We start from the raw sequence: 15331 nt of genomic DNA on the forward strand, positions 1-15331 counted from the left end.
CCATGACTTTGGAATGAGATGTTCGATGAGGAGGTGTCCACATACAGTGCATCCGGAAAGTATTCAGACTCCTTTACATTTTTTTGTTACGTTACAGCCTTATTTTACAATTGTTTTTCCCCCTCATCAATCTACCCATAACACCCCATTATGACAAAGCAAAAACAGGTTTTTAGAATTTTTGCAAATATATAAAAAAATAAACTGGAAATTTCACAATTACATAAGTATTCAGACCAATTATTCAGTACTTTGTTGAAGCCCCATTGGCAGCGATAACACCCTCTTCTTGGATATGACGCTACAAGCTTGGCACACCTGTATTTGTGGAGTTTCTCCCATTTTTCTCTGCAGAGTTTCTTAAGTTCTGTCAGGTTGGTTAGGGAGAGTTGCTGCACAGCTTTTTTCAGGTCTCTTCAGAGATGTTTGATCGGGTTCAAGTCCGGGCTCTAGCTGGGCCCCTCAAGGAAATTGAGAGACTTGTCCAGAAGCCACTGCTGCGTTGTCTTGGCTGTGTACTTAGGGTCGTTGTCCTGTTGGAAGGTGAACCTTCCGAGATCCTGAGTGTTCTGGAGAAGGTTTTTATCAAGGATCTCTCTGTACTTTGCTCCATTCATCTTTCCCTCAATCCTGACTAGTCTCCTAGTCCTTGCCACTGAAAAACATCCCCACAGCATGCTGCTGCCACCACCATGCTTCACCGTAGGGATGGTACCAGGTTTCCTCCGGACGTGATGCTTGGCATTAAGGCCAGAGTTCAATCTTGCTTTCATTAGACCAAAGAATCTTGTTTCTCGTTATCTGGGAGTCATTTAGGTGCCTTTTGGCTAAATCCAAGTGGCCTGTCATGTGCCTTTTACTGAGGATTGGCTTCTGTCTGGCCACTCTACCATAAAGCCCTGATTGGTGGAGTGCTGCAGAGATTGTTGTCCTTCTGGAATATTCTCCTGTCTCCAAACAGGAACTCTCGAGCTCTGTCAGAGTGACCATCGTGTCACCTCCCTGTCAGAGTGAAAATTCGGGTCACCTCCCTGACCAAGGCCCTTCTCCCCCGATTGCTCAGTTTAGCCGGTTGGCCAGCCCTAGGAAGAGTCTTGGTCATTCCAAACATCTTCCATTTAAGAATGATGGAAGCCACCATGTACTTGGGGACCTTCAATGCTGCAGAAATGTTTTGTACCCTTCCCCAGATCCGTGCCTCGACACAATCCTGTATTGGAGCTCTATGTCCAATTTGTCTGACCTCATGGCCTGTTTTTTTCTCTGACATGCAGTGTCAACCGTGGCACCCTATATGCCTTTCCAAATCATATCCAATCAATTTAATTTACCACAGTTGCACTCTAATCAATTTGTAAAAACATCTCAAGGATGGTCAATTTCAACAGGATGCACCTGAGCCCAATTTCGAGTCTCATAGCAAAGGGTCTGAATACTTATGTAAATAAGATATTTCTGTTTTCTATATTTAATAACCGTGCAAAAAATGTTTTCAAAAACCGTTTTATCTTTGTCATTATGGAGACTTTTTTTTACGTCCATTTTATAATAGGTTTGTAACGTAACAAAATGTAGAAAAAGTCTAGGGGTCTGACTATTTTCCGAATGTTTCCTGTGACCATCCTCTCTGATGTATCTTTGATTATGCAGCTGTAGAGATGGGTGTTCCTGCCACTCCTCACTCTATGCTTGGGGTGGGACTCACCATTTCAATCTGTTCATGGCCTGTAGTGTGACAAACACACACACATATAAATACTGTAATTAACTCATCAGGGATTCTTCAAAGTGCGACAATATGTCATTCAATGTCACTCCCAAACCCTGCCCTCGACTCGTCTAGCTTCCCAGTGCTGTATATTTCACATATACCTAATCACTAACAGTTTACACACGCCATTGAAAATATGGTATAAGGCCGTTAAAAACCAGTGTGTCCAACTTCTCTCTTGTCCTCTAAAAGCGAATGTATTTTTTTAGGTGGACCTGAGGTTTTGATGTCTATTTTCTTTTCTGTTTTTTTTAGGGGCCTGTTTGCAAGTCATTATACTGAGACACATTACCTGGAGGATGGGAGTCCCGTCACTGGTGCTCACAACTCTACGGTAGGCTGGAGGTTGAGTGCTTCTGACATTCATGTTTGAATGAACATTGTGTGCTGCTGACTTTAAAGGATGGACCTTTAACAATGTCATGTGAACTCAAGTGATGCTTTTTGGATCAAATGGCCCTCAAGGCAATATTGAGAAGACATGTCTGAAGTATAGACATGGCATGACATCTGAAAGATCAAATGTTTTGATCCAGTAAATGGATTATGGCTAACTTAGTTTTTAGTGGGGAATATCTGTCTAGTTATTGACGTAAATCCATATTGACATATAGACCTAACACTTGGTGAATTGATACAGGGTTAAAAACAGTGCCTTCAGAAAGTATTCACACCCCGTTAATTTTTCCACAAATATTGTTCTGTTACAGCCTGAATTTAAAATGTATTAATTTGAGATTTTGTATCTTTGGCCTGCACATAATAGTCCATAATGTCAAAGTGGGATTATGTTTTTAAAAACGTTTGCTAATTAATTAAAAATGAAAATCTGAAATGTCTTGAGTCAGTAAGTATTCAACCCCTTTAATATGGCAAGCCTAAGTAAGTTCAGGAGTAAACATATACTTAACAAGTCACAAAATATGTTGCATGGACTCACTCACCCTGTGTGCAATAATAGTGTTTAAATTATTCTTGAATGACTAACTTATCTCTCTCTGTACACCACACATACAATTATCTGTAAGGTCCCTCAGACAAGCAGTGCATTTCTAACACAGATTCAACCACAAAGACCAGGGAGGTTCTCCAATGCCTTACAAAGAAGGGCACCTATTGGTAGATGGGTATTTTCTTTTAACAAAAGCAGACATTGCATATCCCTTTAAGCATGGTGAATTTTTTTATTATGCTTTGGATGGTCTATCAATACACACAGTCACTCCAAAGATACAGGAGTCCTTCCTTACTCAGTTGCTGGAGAGGAAGGAAACCGCTCAAGGATTTCACCATGAGGCCAATTGTGACTTTAAAACAGTTACAGAGTTTAATGGCTGTGATAAGAGAAAACAGGGGATGGATCAACAGCAGTGTAGTAACTCCACAATACTAACCTAAAAGACAGATTGAGAATAAGGAAGCCTAAGGAACTAAAGTAAAACTGAAAAACATTTGTCAAAGAAGTTAACTTTATGTCCTGAATACAAAGCGTTATGTTTGGGGCAAATCCAACACAACACATCACTGAGTACCACTCTTCATATTTTCAAGCCTGGGGGTGGCATCATCATGTAATGGCTATTCTTGTCATCAGCAAGGACTAGGGAAAGAAACAGAATAGAGCTAAGAGGAAAACCTTGTTCAGTCTGCTTTCCAGCAGACACTAGGAGACAAATTCACCTTCCAGCAGGACAATAAAGTAAAAGACAAGGCCAAATATACCCTGCATTTGCTTACCAAGACAACATTGAATGTTCCTGAGTGGCCTAGGTTTTGACTTAAATCAGCAAGACTTGAAAATGGCTGTCTGGCAATGACCAACAACCAACAAGACACAGCTTGAAGAATTGTAAAAATCATAATGTGCAAATATTGTACAATCCAGGTGTGCAAAGCTCTTAGAGACTTACCCAGAAAGACTCGTAACTGTAGTCGCGGCCGAAGACGATGCTAACATGTGTTGACTCAGAGGGTTATGTAAATCAAGCTTTATTATTGTTTTATTTTTCATAATTATTTTACAAATGTTATAATTTTTCTTCCACGTATAAGCATTTTTCTTCCACGTAAAGCAATTCAGAGCTAACTTTTGACATGTTCTGTTACAGATTCAAAGCCATATTTACCCATTGCAGAATGTATCCATAGTTATGAATAAATAAGCATATTTACAGTGCTTTCAGAAAGTATTCATACTCCTTGACTTTTTCCACATTATGTTGTGTTACAGCCTGAATTTCCAATGTATTGTCACTGGACTACAAACAATACCACATAATGTCAAAGTGGAAGGCAAAGTTTTTAATTCATTAAAAATCAAACGCTTAAATGTCTTGAGCCAATAACTATTCAACCCTTTGTTATGACAAGCCTAAGTAAGTTCAGGAGTAAACATATACTTAACAAGTCACATAATATGTTGCATGGACTCACTGTATGCAATAATAGTTTTTAACATGATTTTTGAATGACTACTTTATATCTTTATCCCACACATACAATTATATGTAAGGTCCCTCACTCGAGCAGTGAATTTCAAACACAGATTCAACCACAAATAATATATAATAATAATAATAATAATATAATATAATAATAATATATGACCAGGGAGGTGTTTCTACAAGGCCTCGAAAAGAAGGACACTCTATTGGCTGGACCAGGGAGGTGTTCCAAGGCCTCGCAAAGAACCTATTGGTGGATGGGTAAAAAAAAAAGAGACATTGACTATCCCTTTGAGCATGGTGCAGTTATTAATTACACTTTGGATGGTGTATCAATACACCTCATCACTACAAAAATATAGGCATCCTTCCTATCTCAGCTGTTGGAGAGGAAGGAAACCATTCAGGGATTTCAGTGGTGACTTTAAAACAGTTAGAGTTTAATGGATGCGATGGGAGAAAACTATGGATGGATCAGCAACATTGTAGTTACTCCACCATACTAAACTAATTGACTGAGTGGAAAGAATTAATCCTGTACAGAATAAACATGTTCCAAAACATGCATTCTGTTTGCAACAAGGCACTAAAGTAATACTGCAAAAAATGCAAAAAAAAATTCATCAATATATAGTTTTTGGTGCAAATCCAATACAACACATTACTGAGTGTCACGCCTTGACATTAAAGATCCTTTTAATTCTCTATTTTGGTTAGGTCAGGGTGTGACTGGGGTGGGCAATCTAGTTTTCCTATTTCTTTGTTTGGCCTGGTTCCCAATCAGAGGCAGCTGTCTATCATTGTCTCTGATTGGGGATCATACTTAGGCAGCCTTTTTCCCACCTTAGTTTGAGGGATCGTGATTTTGTATAGTTGCTGTGTAGCCTGCAGAACTTTACATTCGTTTTGTATTTTGTTGTTTTCTGGTGGTAATTTTAATAAAAGTAAGATGTACGCCTACCACGCACCTTGGTCCAATCCTTCCATCGACGAACGTAACAACTGAGTACCACTCTCCATAGTGGTGGCTGCATCATGTTATGGGTATGCTTGTCATCGTTAAAGACTGGGGAGATTTTCAAGATAACAAATAAACTGACAAAATACCATAGGAAAACCTTGTTCAGTCTGCTTACCACCAGACACTGGGAGATGAATTTACCTTTCATCAAGACAAAAAAAACAAAAACAGAAGGCCAAATCTAAACTGGAGTTGCTTTCCAAGAAGACAGTCAATGTTCCTGAGTGTCTGAGTTACAGTTTTGACTTAAATCTACTTGAAAATACCTGAAAATGGATGTCTAGTAATGATCAACAACCAATTTGTCATTATGGGGTATTGTGTGTAGATGGGTGAGGGGAAAATCTATTTAATCCATTGTAAATTCAGGCTGTATTAAAACAAAATGTGGAATAAGTCAAGGGGTATGGATACTTTTAGAAGGCACTGTATTTGACAAGAATGCTACTAGTCACCCATCATGCACATCAAACACCTGAACTCCAACAATGTTTTAAAGAAATCAAAATAGTTAACAATGCATGCATATCAAATCAAATTTATTTATATTGCCCTTCGTACATCAGCTGATATCTCAAAGTGCTGTACAGAAACCCAGCCTAAAACCCCAAACAGCAAGCAATGCAAGTGTAGAAGCACGGTGGCTAGGAAAAACTCCCTAGAAAGGCCAAAACCTAGGAAGAAACCTAGAGAGGAACCAGGCTATGTGGGGTGGCCAGTCCTCTTCTGGCTGTGCCGGGTGGAGATTATAACAGAACATGGCCAAGATGTTCAAATGTTCATAAATGACCAGCATGGTCGAATAATAACAAGGCAGAACAGTTGAAACTGGAGCAGCAGCACAGTCAGGTGGACCGGGGACAGCAAGGAGTCATCATGTCAGGTAGTCCTGGGGCACGGTCCTAGGGCTCAGGTCCTCCAAGAGAGAGAAAGAAAGGGAGAATTAGAGAGAGCATATGTGGGGTGGCCAGTCCTCTTCTGGCTGTGCCGGGTGGAGATTATAACAGAACATGGCCAAGATGTTCAAATGTTCATAAATGACCAGCATGGTCGAATAATAGTTAGACAGAACAGTTGAAACTGGAGCAGCAGCATGGCCAGGTGGACTGGGGACAGCAAGGAGTCATCATGTCAGGTAGTCCTGGGGCATGGTCTTAGGGCTCCGGTCAGTTGAAACTGGAGCAGCAGCATGGCCAGGTGGACTGGGGACAGCAAGGAGTCATCATGTCAGGTAGTCCTGGGGCATGGTCCTAGGGCTCAGGTCCTCCGAGAGAGAGAAAGAAAGAAGGAGAGAATTAGAGAACGCACACTTAGATTCACACAGGACACCGAATAGGACAGGAGAAGTACTCCAGATATAACAAACTGACCCTAGCCCCCCGACACAAGGCTGAGACAGGAGGGGACAGGAGACACTGTGGCCCCATCCGAGGATATGCCTTTTATATATAACATATAAACATCTGATGTTGTAAATATTCAAATGATTTATTTATCAATGACACAAACCTGTGACATCGAAGAGCACCATATTAACTATTATTACTATCAGAGAATGCACAGTTTCTTATTATTTTCCATTTTAGGAATTAGACCAGCACAAATAACACAAAATGTAAAACAGCATATTGTGATTTTTGTTGGGTGAGTTTAAAATGAAGAAACAACTGGATGCATAAGGTAGGTTTAATATGAAATACTAGATCTACTCCAGCAGAATGAGAAACACCCTTGGTGTCCATGTTGCTGCTGTCAATTGTGAGCAGTGCATTTACCACTAGTGTTAATGTATTTCAAATACTAAGACCCCTTTGCATTTGCTTTTCCACATGTTTTGGATGGAAATTTGTTGAGAAATGTATACAGTGCCTTCGGGAAGTATTCAGACCCCTTGCCTTTTTCCACATTTTGTTATGTTACAGCCTTATACTAAAATTGATTTTAAAAAGAGTAATACTCAGCAATCTACACACAATACCCCCCAATGAAGCGCAAACAGGTTTTTAGACATATTTGCAAATGTATTACAAATTTAAAAACCAGAAAAACATTATATACATAAGTATTCACACCCTTTGCTATGTATGAGATTCAAAATTGAGCTCATTTGCATCCTGTTTCTATTGCTAATCCTTGAGATGTTTCTACAACTTGTTTGGAGTCCACCTGTGGTAAATTCAATTGATTGGAAATTATTTGTAAAGGCACACACCTGTATATATAAGGTCCCACGGTTGACACTGCATGAGTAAAAACCAAGCCATGAGGTCGAAGAAATTATCCGAAGATATTATAGTCTCGAACCTGATCAAACATCTCTGGAGAGACGTGAACCTGACAGAGCTTGAGAGGATCTGAAGAAAAGAATAGGAGAAACTCTCCAAATACAGGTGTGCCAAGCTTGTAGTGTCATACCCAAGAAGAATCGATGCTGTAATCGCTGCCAAAGGCGCTTCAACAAAGTACTGAGTAAAGGGTCTGAATACTTATGTAAATGTAATATTCCCATTTATTTTTTTAATGAATTAGCAAACATTTCTAGGAACCTATTTTTCTTTGTCATTATATGGTAGTGTGTCTATATTGATGAGAAATATTATTTTAGAATTTGCTGTAAAATGACAAATGTGGAAAAAGTCAAGGGGTCTGAATACTTCCCGAAGGCACTGTATATGTCTAATAAAAAAAATGTTTTCATTTAACAACCAATTTTACATGTTCCGCTGAAATGACCAAAACCAACAGTTAAAGGTCACATATTTTGAAAGTCGACTACGTTATGGTGTCTGGCAGCTATTTTAATTTAAAAGTTTCCTTTCCAAAACACAACTGACTAAGTATTTATGGACATTATAAAACCCTAAATTGGTACACAAACTCAAAAAATAAAAACAAATTATGCTAAACATAATGCTACCCAATATACACTACATGACCAAAAGTATGTGGACACCTGCTCGTCAAACATCTCATTCCAAAATCATCTGCATTAATATGGAGTTGGTCCCCTTTTGCTGCTATAACAGCCTCCACTCTCCTGGGAAGGCTTTCCACTAGATGTTGGAACATTGCTGCGGGGACTTGCTTCCCTTCAGCCACAAGAGCATTATTGAGGTCAGGCACTGATATCGGGCAATTAAGCCTCGCTCGGTGTCAGCGTTCCAATTCAGGTGTTTGATGGGGCTGAGCTCTGGGCACTGTGCAGGCCAGTCAAGTTTTTCCACACCGATTTCAACAAACCATTTCTGTATGGACCTCGCTTTGTGCACAGGAGCATTGCCATGCTGGAACAGGAAAGGACCTTCCCTAAACTGTTGCCACAAAGTTGGAAGCACGTAATCATCTAGAATGTCATTCTATGCTGTAGAGTTAAGATTTCCCTTCACGAAAAAAAACAGCCCCAGACCATCATTCCTTCTCCACCAAACTTTACAGTTGGCTCTGTGCATTTGGGCAAGTAGCGTTCTCCTGGTATCCGCCACACCCAGATTTGTCCGTCGGACTGCCAGATGGTGAATCGTGATTCATCACTCCAGAGAAAGCTTTCCACTGCTCCAGAGTCCAATGGCGGCAAGCTTTACACCACTCCAGGCGACGCTTGGCATTGGGCATGGTGATGTTAGTCTTGTGTGTGGCTGCTTATCCATAGAAACCCATTTCATGAAGCTCCTGACGTACAGTTATTGTGCAGACGTTGGTTCCAGAGTAAAATTTGGAACTTGGTAGTGAGTGTTGCAAACAAGGATGATTTTTACGCGCTACAAACTTCAGCACACCATTCTACTGCCAATGTTTGTCTATGGAGATTGCATGTCTGTGTGCTCGATTTTAGACAGCTGTCAGCAACGGGTGTGGCTGAATTAGCCGAATCCACTAATTTGAAGTGGTATCCACATACTTTTATATATTGTTCCTGTATGTCTATGGCACCGACATGTTCATGTTGAATGTAATTAGTTGGTGACTCAGCCAAGTATTTTCATAGCAATGCTATTTCAAAAGGAGTCTCCTTTCAGAGCAGTAAAGGGGTCTCTTTTGGAGTCAAGTCAGTACATCCTTAGTGATTGTGTAAAAGTATGAACTGGCTACGGAAAATGCCAGCTTCAAGTATTTTGTCTCACAGTTCAGTACTGACGTTCAGTATTTTTCAAACTGACTTTTGGCTAACAAAGCAGTTGGTCTTAGAGTAATTGGTGTAGACTTGAATGAACCCATTCAGCCATAATACAGAGTTTTGTTTTGACTCCAAACCAGACACTTCCTCATCATACTGTCTCAGACAGACAGTAGCTTCATTATGTCTCTGTACACTTAATGGCTTCCTTTCCACTTCTCCTTGGTTGACCATTGGTGAAACGAAAGATAAGTATACTATAGTATGTTAAAGAATGTCCTGACACGGTTTAAATTTGACTTGAGTGTCATGTTGGTATTTTTCAGAAGAACTGTTACTACCATGGAGAAGTGGAAGGCCACGCTAACTCTGACGTCACTCTCAGCACCTGCTCTGGCCTCCGGTAAGTAACACTTCAGTCTATAGGATCCCAGTAGCCTAAGACATGCTGTGTAAGTGGCCACAATCATAACCCACAGATTGTTCCGGCAATTCTCACATAAGAACTTCACTGCGGGGAAAGGATGTGTATGACAAACCATTTGAATGTAAAAATGTTTATTTCAGAATCAAGACATACTCCATATCTTAGAGCACACCAAAAGGAGTATAGTGAAACCAAGATGTCTATATCATGTACTGTTAGCATGCATAGGGTCTTAAATGAGGCATGTATAGATGGCCACGTTCATCATATTTTCAGAATGATGTTTTGTGATACAAATGTAAAAAGTATTTCAAACATCCTTCATCCCAAATGAAATGTATGTGAAAATTGACAGAACAATCCGAGATACCACAAATATTTTCCGTTGCTGTAGAATCGCACTTTAGTCTCTTAATTCTCTGTCAACAAACAGGTATGAGTTTCCACTTTACCCAAGAGTATAGAAGAGTCCACCAAAAGTGTATAATAGATCCCTAGACATAGAACATGGTCTTGGTCTGGGCCACCCAGTGATTATCTGTATTCTCCTCCACTCTCCTCTGGGCATGTGTCTGTGCCTAATGGCCACCTGGAAGTAATAAAGCTGCCTGGCTGAGTCTAAACAGCAACAGAAAGCCTGCTGATGTACGCTCATCTCCTGCTTAATTACCCCAAACTACAGATGCATTATGTGACGAGAAAACGTTTAGTATGCCATGAAACCTTTTAACGATGCAATAAAAGCTAATGAAGAGGAACTTTTAGCGGTAATACATTTGTGATAAAAATGTTGACCTGAATAAGAGTCCACCCCCAAGGAGTGTTACTGGTCATTCTTTTTTTTAAATCTTGTACCTCACAAAATCCTTGAGGCGGACAGATGTTTGACGAGCAACATGTGGCTTGGCTTCAATGCCAAAACAAATTGTTTCAGAGTTTTAGTTGGCCTAAGAGCCTCTTCGGGGAGTTGAATCTACTGTAAGTCAGTGGGGCCATTTACATTGACTGAGTTATTTCACTAAGAGACATTTGTTCAGTCCCAACATCCAGTAAGAAAATAAAACAAATCTAAATAATCCAGCTGCGAAAAATTAAAAATCCAGTACAGAGAGAGAAAAAAATGAAATATATAAGTAGGCTTTAGAAATATCCTTCCACATTTTGGTCCTTGGAAGTCCACAGTCCACATAAAGGAAACTTCTCTTGATGATCAATACAATATCCCTTACCAGTTCTTGACTTGGACTGAAATAGATGCTAGTACTCATTTTGGGTGCTGGTACTGTTTATATTTAGGTGCAGGAACTCCATAATACTTTTGAGCTAATATTCTATGAGGTGCAGGAGCTCTAGCAGTAGTAAAATAGAGGCACCGGTACCACGTTCTGGTGAGCTCTTGCCTATGTCAAGCACTGTCCCCTACTAGACTTTGAGAAAGTTCTCACTAAAAGTTAAAGACCTAGGCCTTTAAACTATAAACATTTTCCTAATTACAAACATTTCTGACCATAGCATAACATGCAGTCAAATATCAAGATGGCTTCCCCCTTCTGGTCACGGAATGCTTTGTCTACACAGTCTATTTATTATGCCAGATCTGTTGAACAGCTTTGCCAGCTTTGTCTTCCCTTATTATGCCAGATCTGTTGAACAGCTTTGACAGCTTTGTCTTCCCTTGTCTTACAGGGGTTTCATCTCACTTGAAAATAAGACCTTCATCCTTGAACCATCGTTGGACCAGGACAATTATACACACATCATTTACCGAGGGGAAAACCTCAACCTGTCCTCTGGAACCTGTGGTCATGGCTTCAACATGTCCTCTGTTACACCTGACAACCATCTAAGAAGCCCTTTCAGAACATTCAGTACCAGGGTGAGGCTCATCGACAACAACTACGTTTTTCGTCTGAACATTTCCTTCAGATTACCTCCATCAAATACCACATTAGAAATATTGGTACTGTAGCATTCCATTAACAAAAATGCTCATGATAAAGCTATCAGATCAAATCATTAGATCTAGAAGATGTTCAAAGGGAAGAGCATGATAATGGATTCATGTTGTATGGGATCTGGAATAATGGTATCAGTGAGATAGATAGAGAGTGATGTAGGAGCGTGGGCTCATGGACTTATGACATTGTCACCCAGATAGCTGTCTGAGAGAGTCTGCAACACAATGTTCTGGGTTTGTTAACAATCTGAGCGGGGATGATGCCACCTTTCATGGTAGGAAAGCAACTGACAGGATTCACTATGGAAACACCTATGTCTTAATTTCTCTGATATAACACATGACACCATTTGAAACATGCTATTTGTTTTGTAATGGCAAGCCAGGGGTCCTTAGAGAGATGTTTATTGTTCATTTGTAAATTGATGCATGCCTTTATAGCTATTGCCTCAAAGGTAGGATCAAACTTATTTTTTACCATACTGTTGTAACAAAGATGATGGATGTTTGTGGCAGTATGATCGATTATAAACAATGAGGGCAATTTTCGCTGTAAGCAGAAACCAGGGCTTGAGGTGTATTGGTTTTGTACTTGGGTTTGTACTTGAATTGGCGCTCAGACCAGCACATGAACCATGGTAGAGATCCAACCTTGCCCTTACTCTTTCCCTGGCTCCAGAGCCCTATATCAGGGCCAGGGCAGGAGCATGGGCACAGCTCCCCACACCAGTCTCCATGTAGCAGGTGTACAGGTCCATCTGCCACCACCTACAGTACCTGCCTGCATCCATTATCAATCCTGATCCTACCCGTTCCTTCAGAAATAATAACCAAGACACTCACTGACACAGTGAATCATCAGTTTCCAATATTGGAGCTTTAAAAGCTTGATAAAAAGAACAGGAGCACTATGATAGGACAGGATATTTCATAGAAACCTGTCTGCTCTCTGCGTGACTAAGCACATGAGTAATAGGCTTTTTTATTAAGCTTTTGCCACTGGTGTGTAGGCCTTCAATGTGAAGTTGAAATCACAGGTGATTCCGTGACAGGAGCATTTTGAAAGATTGATAAGCAATATTTTTGAAGTAGCTTTAACATAAATAACCTAATGTGGACTCACTAGAAGTTGTGCGAAAGTGAGCGTTGTTTACAAAGCTAAAAAAAAAAAGACAGGACTTTGAGGAGGAGAAAGGAGTGGTTAAATTTAGAATGTCCATGTCCTTGAGTAAAGATTTTGTTCAAATGATGAGTTTTCTGCCCTCCCCCCCCTCTCTTTGCATCACAGCACAAGAGGCACGCTCAGAAGACTACCAAATACGTAGAGCTGATCATCGTTGCAGACAACAGAGAGGTAATGTATCTATAATGAATTCAAATGCATAGATAAGTCCTAGTGTCGTCCTACTCATCATTACCATGACTACAGTATGTGGTGTGCCCATTCAGAACGGCTAGAGACACACAGACTTTTCAGAAGAAAATAGGCGAGATTTGAACAAAGCAAGAACAAATCCTCATGGTGACGGCAGAATTAGGTCAGTGTGCTGCTACAGTGCGGTCGTCGGTGGCAGCCGTATTCCACGGGAAGTGCTAAACAATTCCCCAGTGGACTAGACAGGAAACAGGAAACGGTGTGGATACAGAAGAAGGAGAGAAACGCTCGCACTGGGATTTCCCCTTGGCTGCCCCTAACTGATGCTATTGACCTAAACTGGAAGAGAGAGGAGGAGAGGACCCACTTGCTTGTGCTGCTCTATAAGGGCCAGGCTGGATGTAGCTGACTAAGTAGGTCTACACACAGCATACAGAAGCAGGTGGATGCACAGTGGGGTGAAAAAGGAGAGTCTGTCTCACCTTGGATTGCATCCGATGCCTCTCACATGCCATTTCTGCCAATGCACATGCTCCCCGTTCTCTCGCCAATTGTTTCTGAGATGAGCCCAGATCCTGATGGACCTCAACTTGACAACCTGTCCAACATGTTATACCTTCCCTTCCAGACTGGTTGAAGATATCTGTAACATATGGGCCATGCCATTTCTCCAAAAATGATCGTTATACTGTACTGCTAGGGTTGCAGAGCTACCAGTAATGTACAGAAGTTACCGGAATCTTCAGTAATTTTGGTCATTAACAGGTGATCTATGGCAATAGAACAATTGTCTTATTTGCATAAGCTCTATACAAATAACTGTGTTTGTATAGTGCTTTTCAATACAGGTAACAAAGTTATTCACATCATGAAATAAAAGTTACTAACTTAGAAACAAAGACAGATATAGCTCATTCAAATCATACATTGAAAGCATCTTTATAAAAGTGTGTCTTCAGTAGGTATTTAAAAACAGACACTGAATCTGCAAGCCTGATCTCGTCTAGCAGACTATTCCAAAGTGTTGCCCTAATAGCAAATGCCCAGTCTCCTTTTGTTTTCGACCTAGACTTTGGAATGGTCAACAGTGCCCTGCCAGAGGATCTCAGGCAGCGTCCTGACGTGTAAGGAGATAAAACTTCAGAGATATAGGATGGAGCTAAGCCAAGCCTAGAATTAAACGTGATTAATATATATTTTTGATCTATTCTGAAAGTGACTGGTAGCCAGTGCAGAGAAGCTCAAATAGCTGTGATATGGATAGATTTTCTGGTGCCTATAAAAAGCTGAGCTGCAGCGTTTTGAACTGTAGAAGATGGAGTGATTTCTGACAGAGACATGTATACAAAGAGTTACAGTAATCCAGGAGTGAGGAAATAAAAGCAGGTAGAAGTCACTCTAGATCAGTGACTGAGATAAAATACTTGACTTTAGCTATATTTCTCTGATGATAAAAGCAGACTGGACAACCTTCTTTACATGCAGCTGGACATTTAGATCAGAGTTAAATAAGGGGGACCAAATAAAACAACCTCTGATTTCTTATCATTGAGTTGGAGAAAGTTGTCAGACATCCAACATTTGATATCAGCAAGAAACTTGTGAGGGGTAGCTATCGCTAGCTTGGTCACTGGGTCTGATTGATATATAAAGCTGTGTGTCATCCGCATACAGTAGAAACTGCATATTATGATTGTGGATGATGTCACCAAGGAGAAGCATGTACAGGGAAAAAAAGGATGACCCCTGAGGAACAATAACGTGAATAGGTGCTGGGGACTATACTGAACCACCCATGCTCACTGAGAAACATCTGCCACATAGATATGACCTGGACCGGTCGAGGGCAAAGCCAGAGATCTTTGGTAATTTATACTTGCATAACTTTAAAAAAGATATATATTCATATGTAGTATTCATTTTTGTATATCTGTGTCCATATTGTCCATGCGTTTCTAGAGAATATACCATATGGTTCAAGAGAAAATAATGGAAAAAACCCATCTAATTATTTTTTGTAAATTATTTTTATTTAACCTTTATTTAACTTGGCAAGTCAGTTAAGAACAAATTCTTATTTACAGTGAATTAACAATGGCAAGATAACTCTGCAACTCTTCCAACTATTGACTTTTTTCACAACTGCCAAAACATTTAAAACAAAGACATAATGATTTAGGTTGAGTATAGCCCACACAGATCTCCCCCACAGCACCTACCCG

General features: G+C 40.2%; 1 protein-coding gene across 3 annotated transcripts in view; it reads left to right on the top strand.

Annotated features, from left to right (window-relative positions):
- Window positions 1–15331, top strand: part of LOC124038267 (disintegrin and metalloproteinase domain-containing protein 12-like) — a 147658-nt gene that overhangs the window by 98873 nt on the left and 33454 nt on the right. For all 3 annotated transcript variants that reach the window (XM_046353911.1, XM_046353912.1, XM_046353913.1), the window contains exons 4-7: window positions 2027–2105; window positions 9677–9753; window positions 11464–11653; window positions 13023–13088. In XM_046353911.1, the coding sequence (XP_046209867.1) occupies window positions 2027–2105; window positions 9677–9753; window positions 11464–11653; window positions 13023–13088 (412 nt within the window). The remainder of the gene's footprint in view (window positions 1–2026; window positions 2106–9676; window positions 9754–11463; window positions 11654–13022; window positions 13089–15331) is intronic.

Source organism: Oncorhynchus gorbuscha, linkage group LG06 (assembly GCF_021184085.1).
Source record: "Oncorhynchus gorbuscha isolate QuinsamMale2020 ecotype Even-year linkage group LG06, OgorEven_v1.0, whole genome shotgun sequence".
Lineage (NCBI taxonomy): Eukaryota > Metazoa > Chordata > Actinopteri > Salmoniformes > Salmonidae > Oncorhynchus > Oncorhynchus gorbuscha.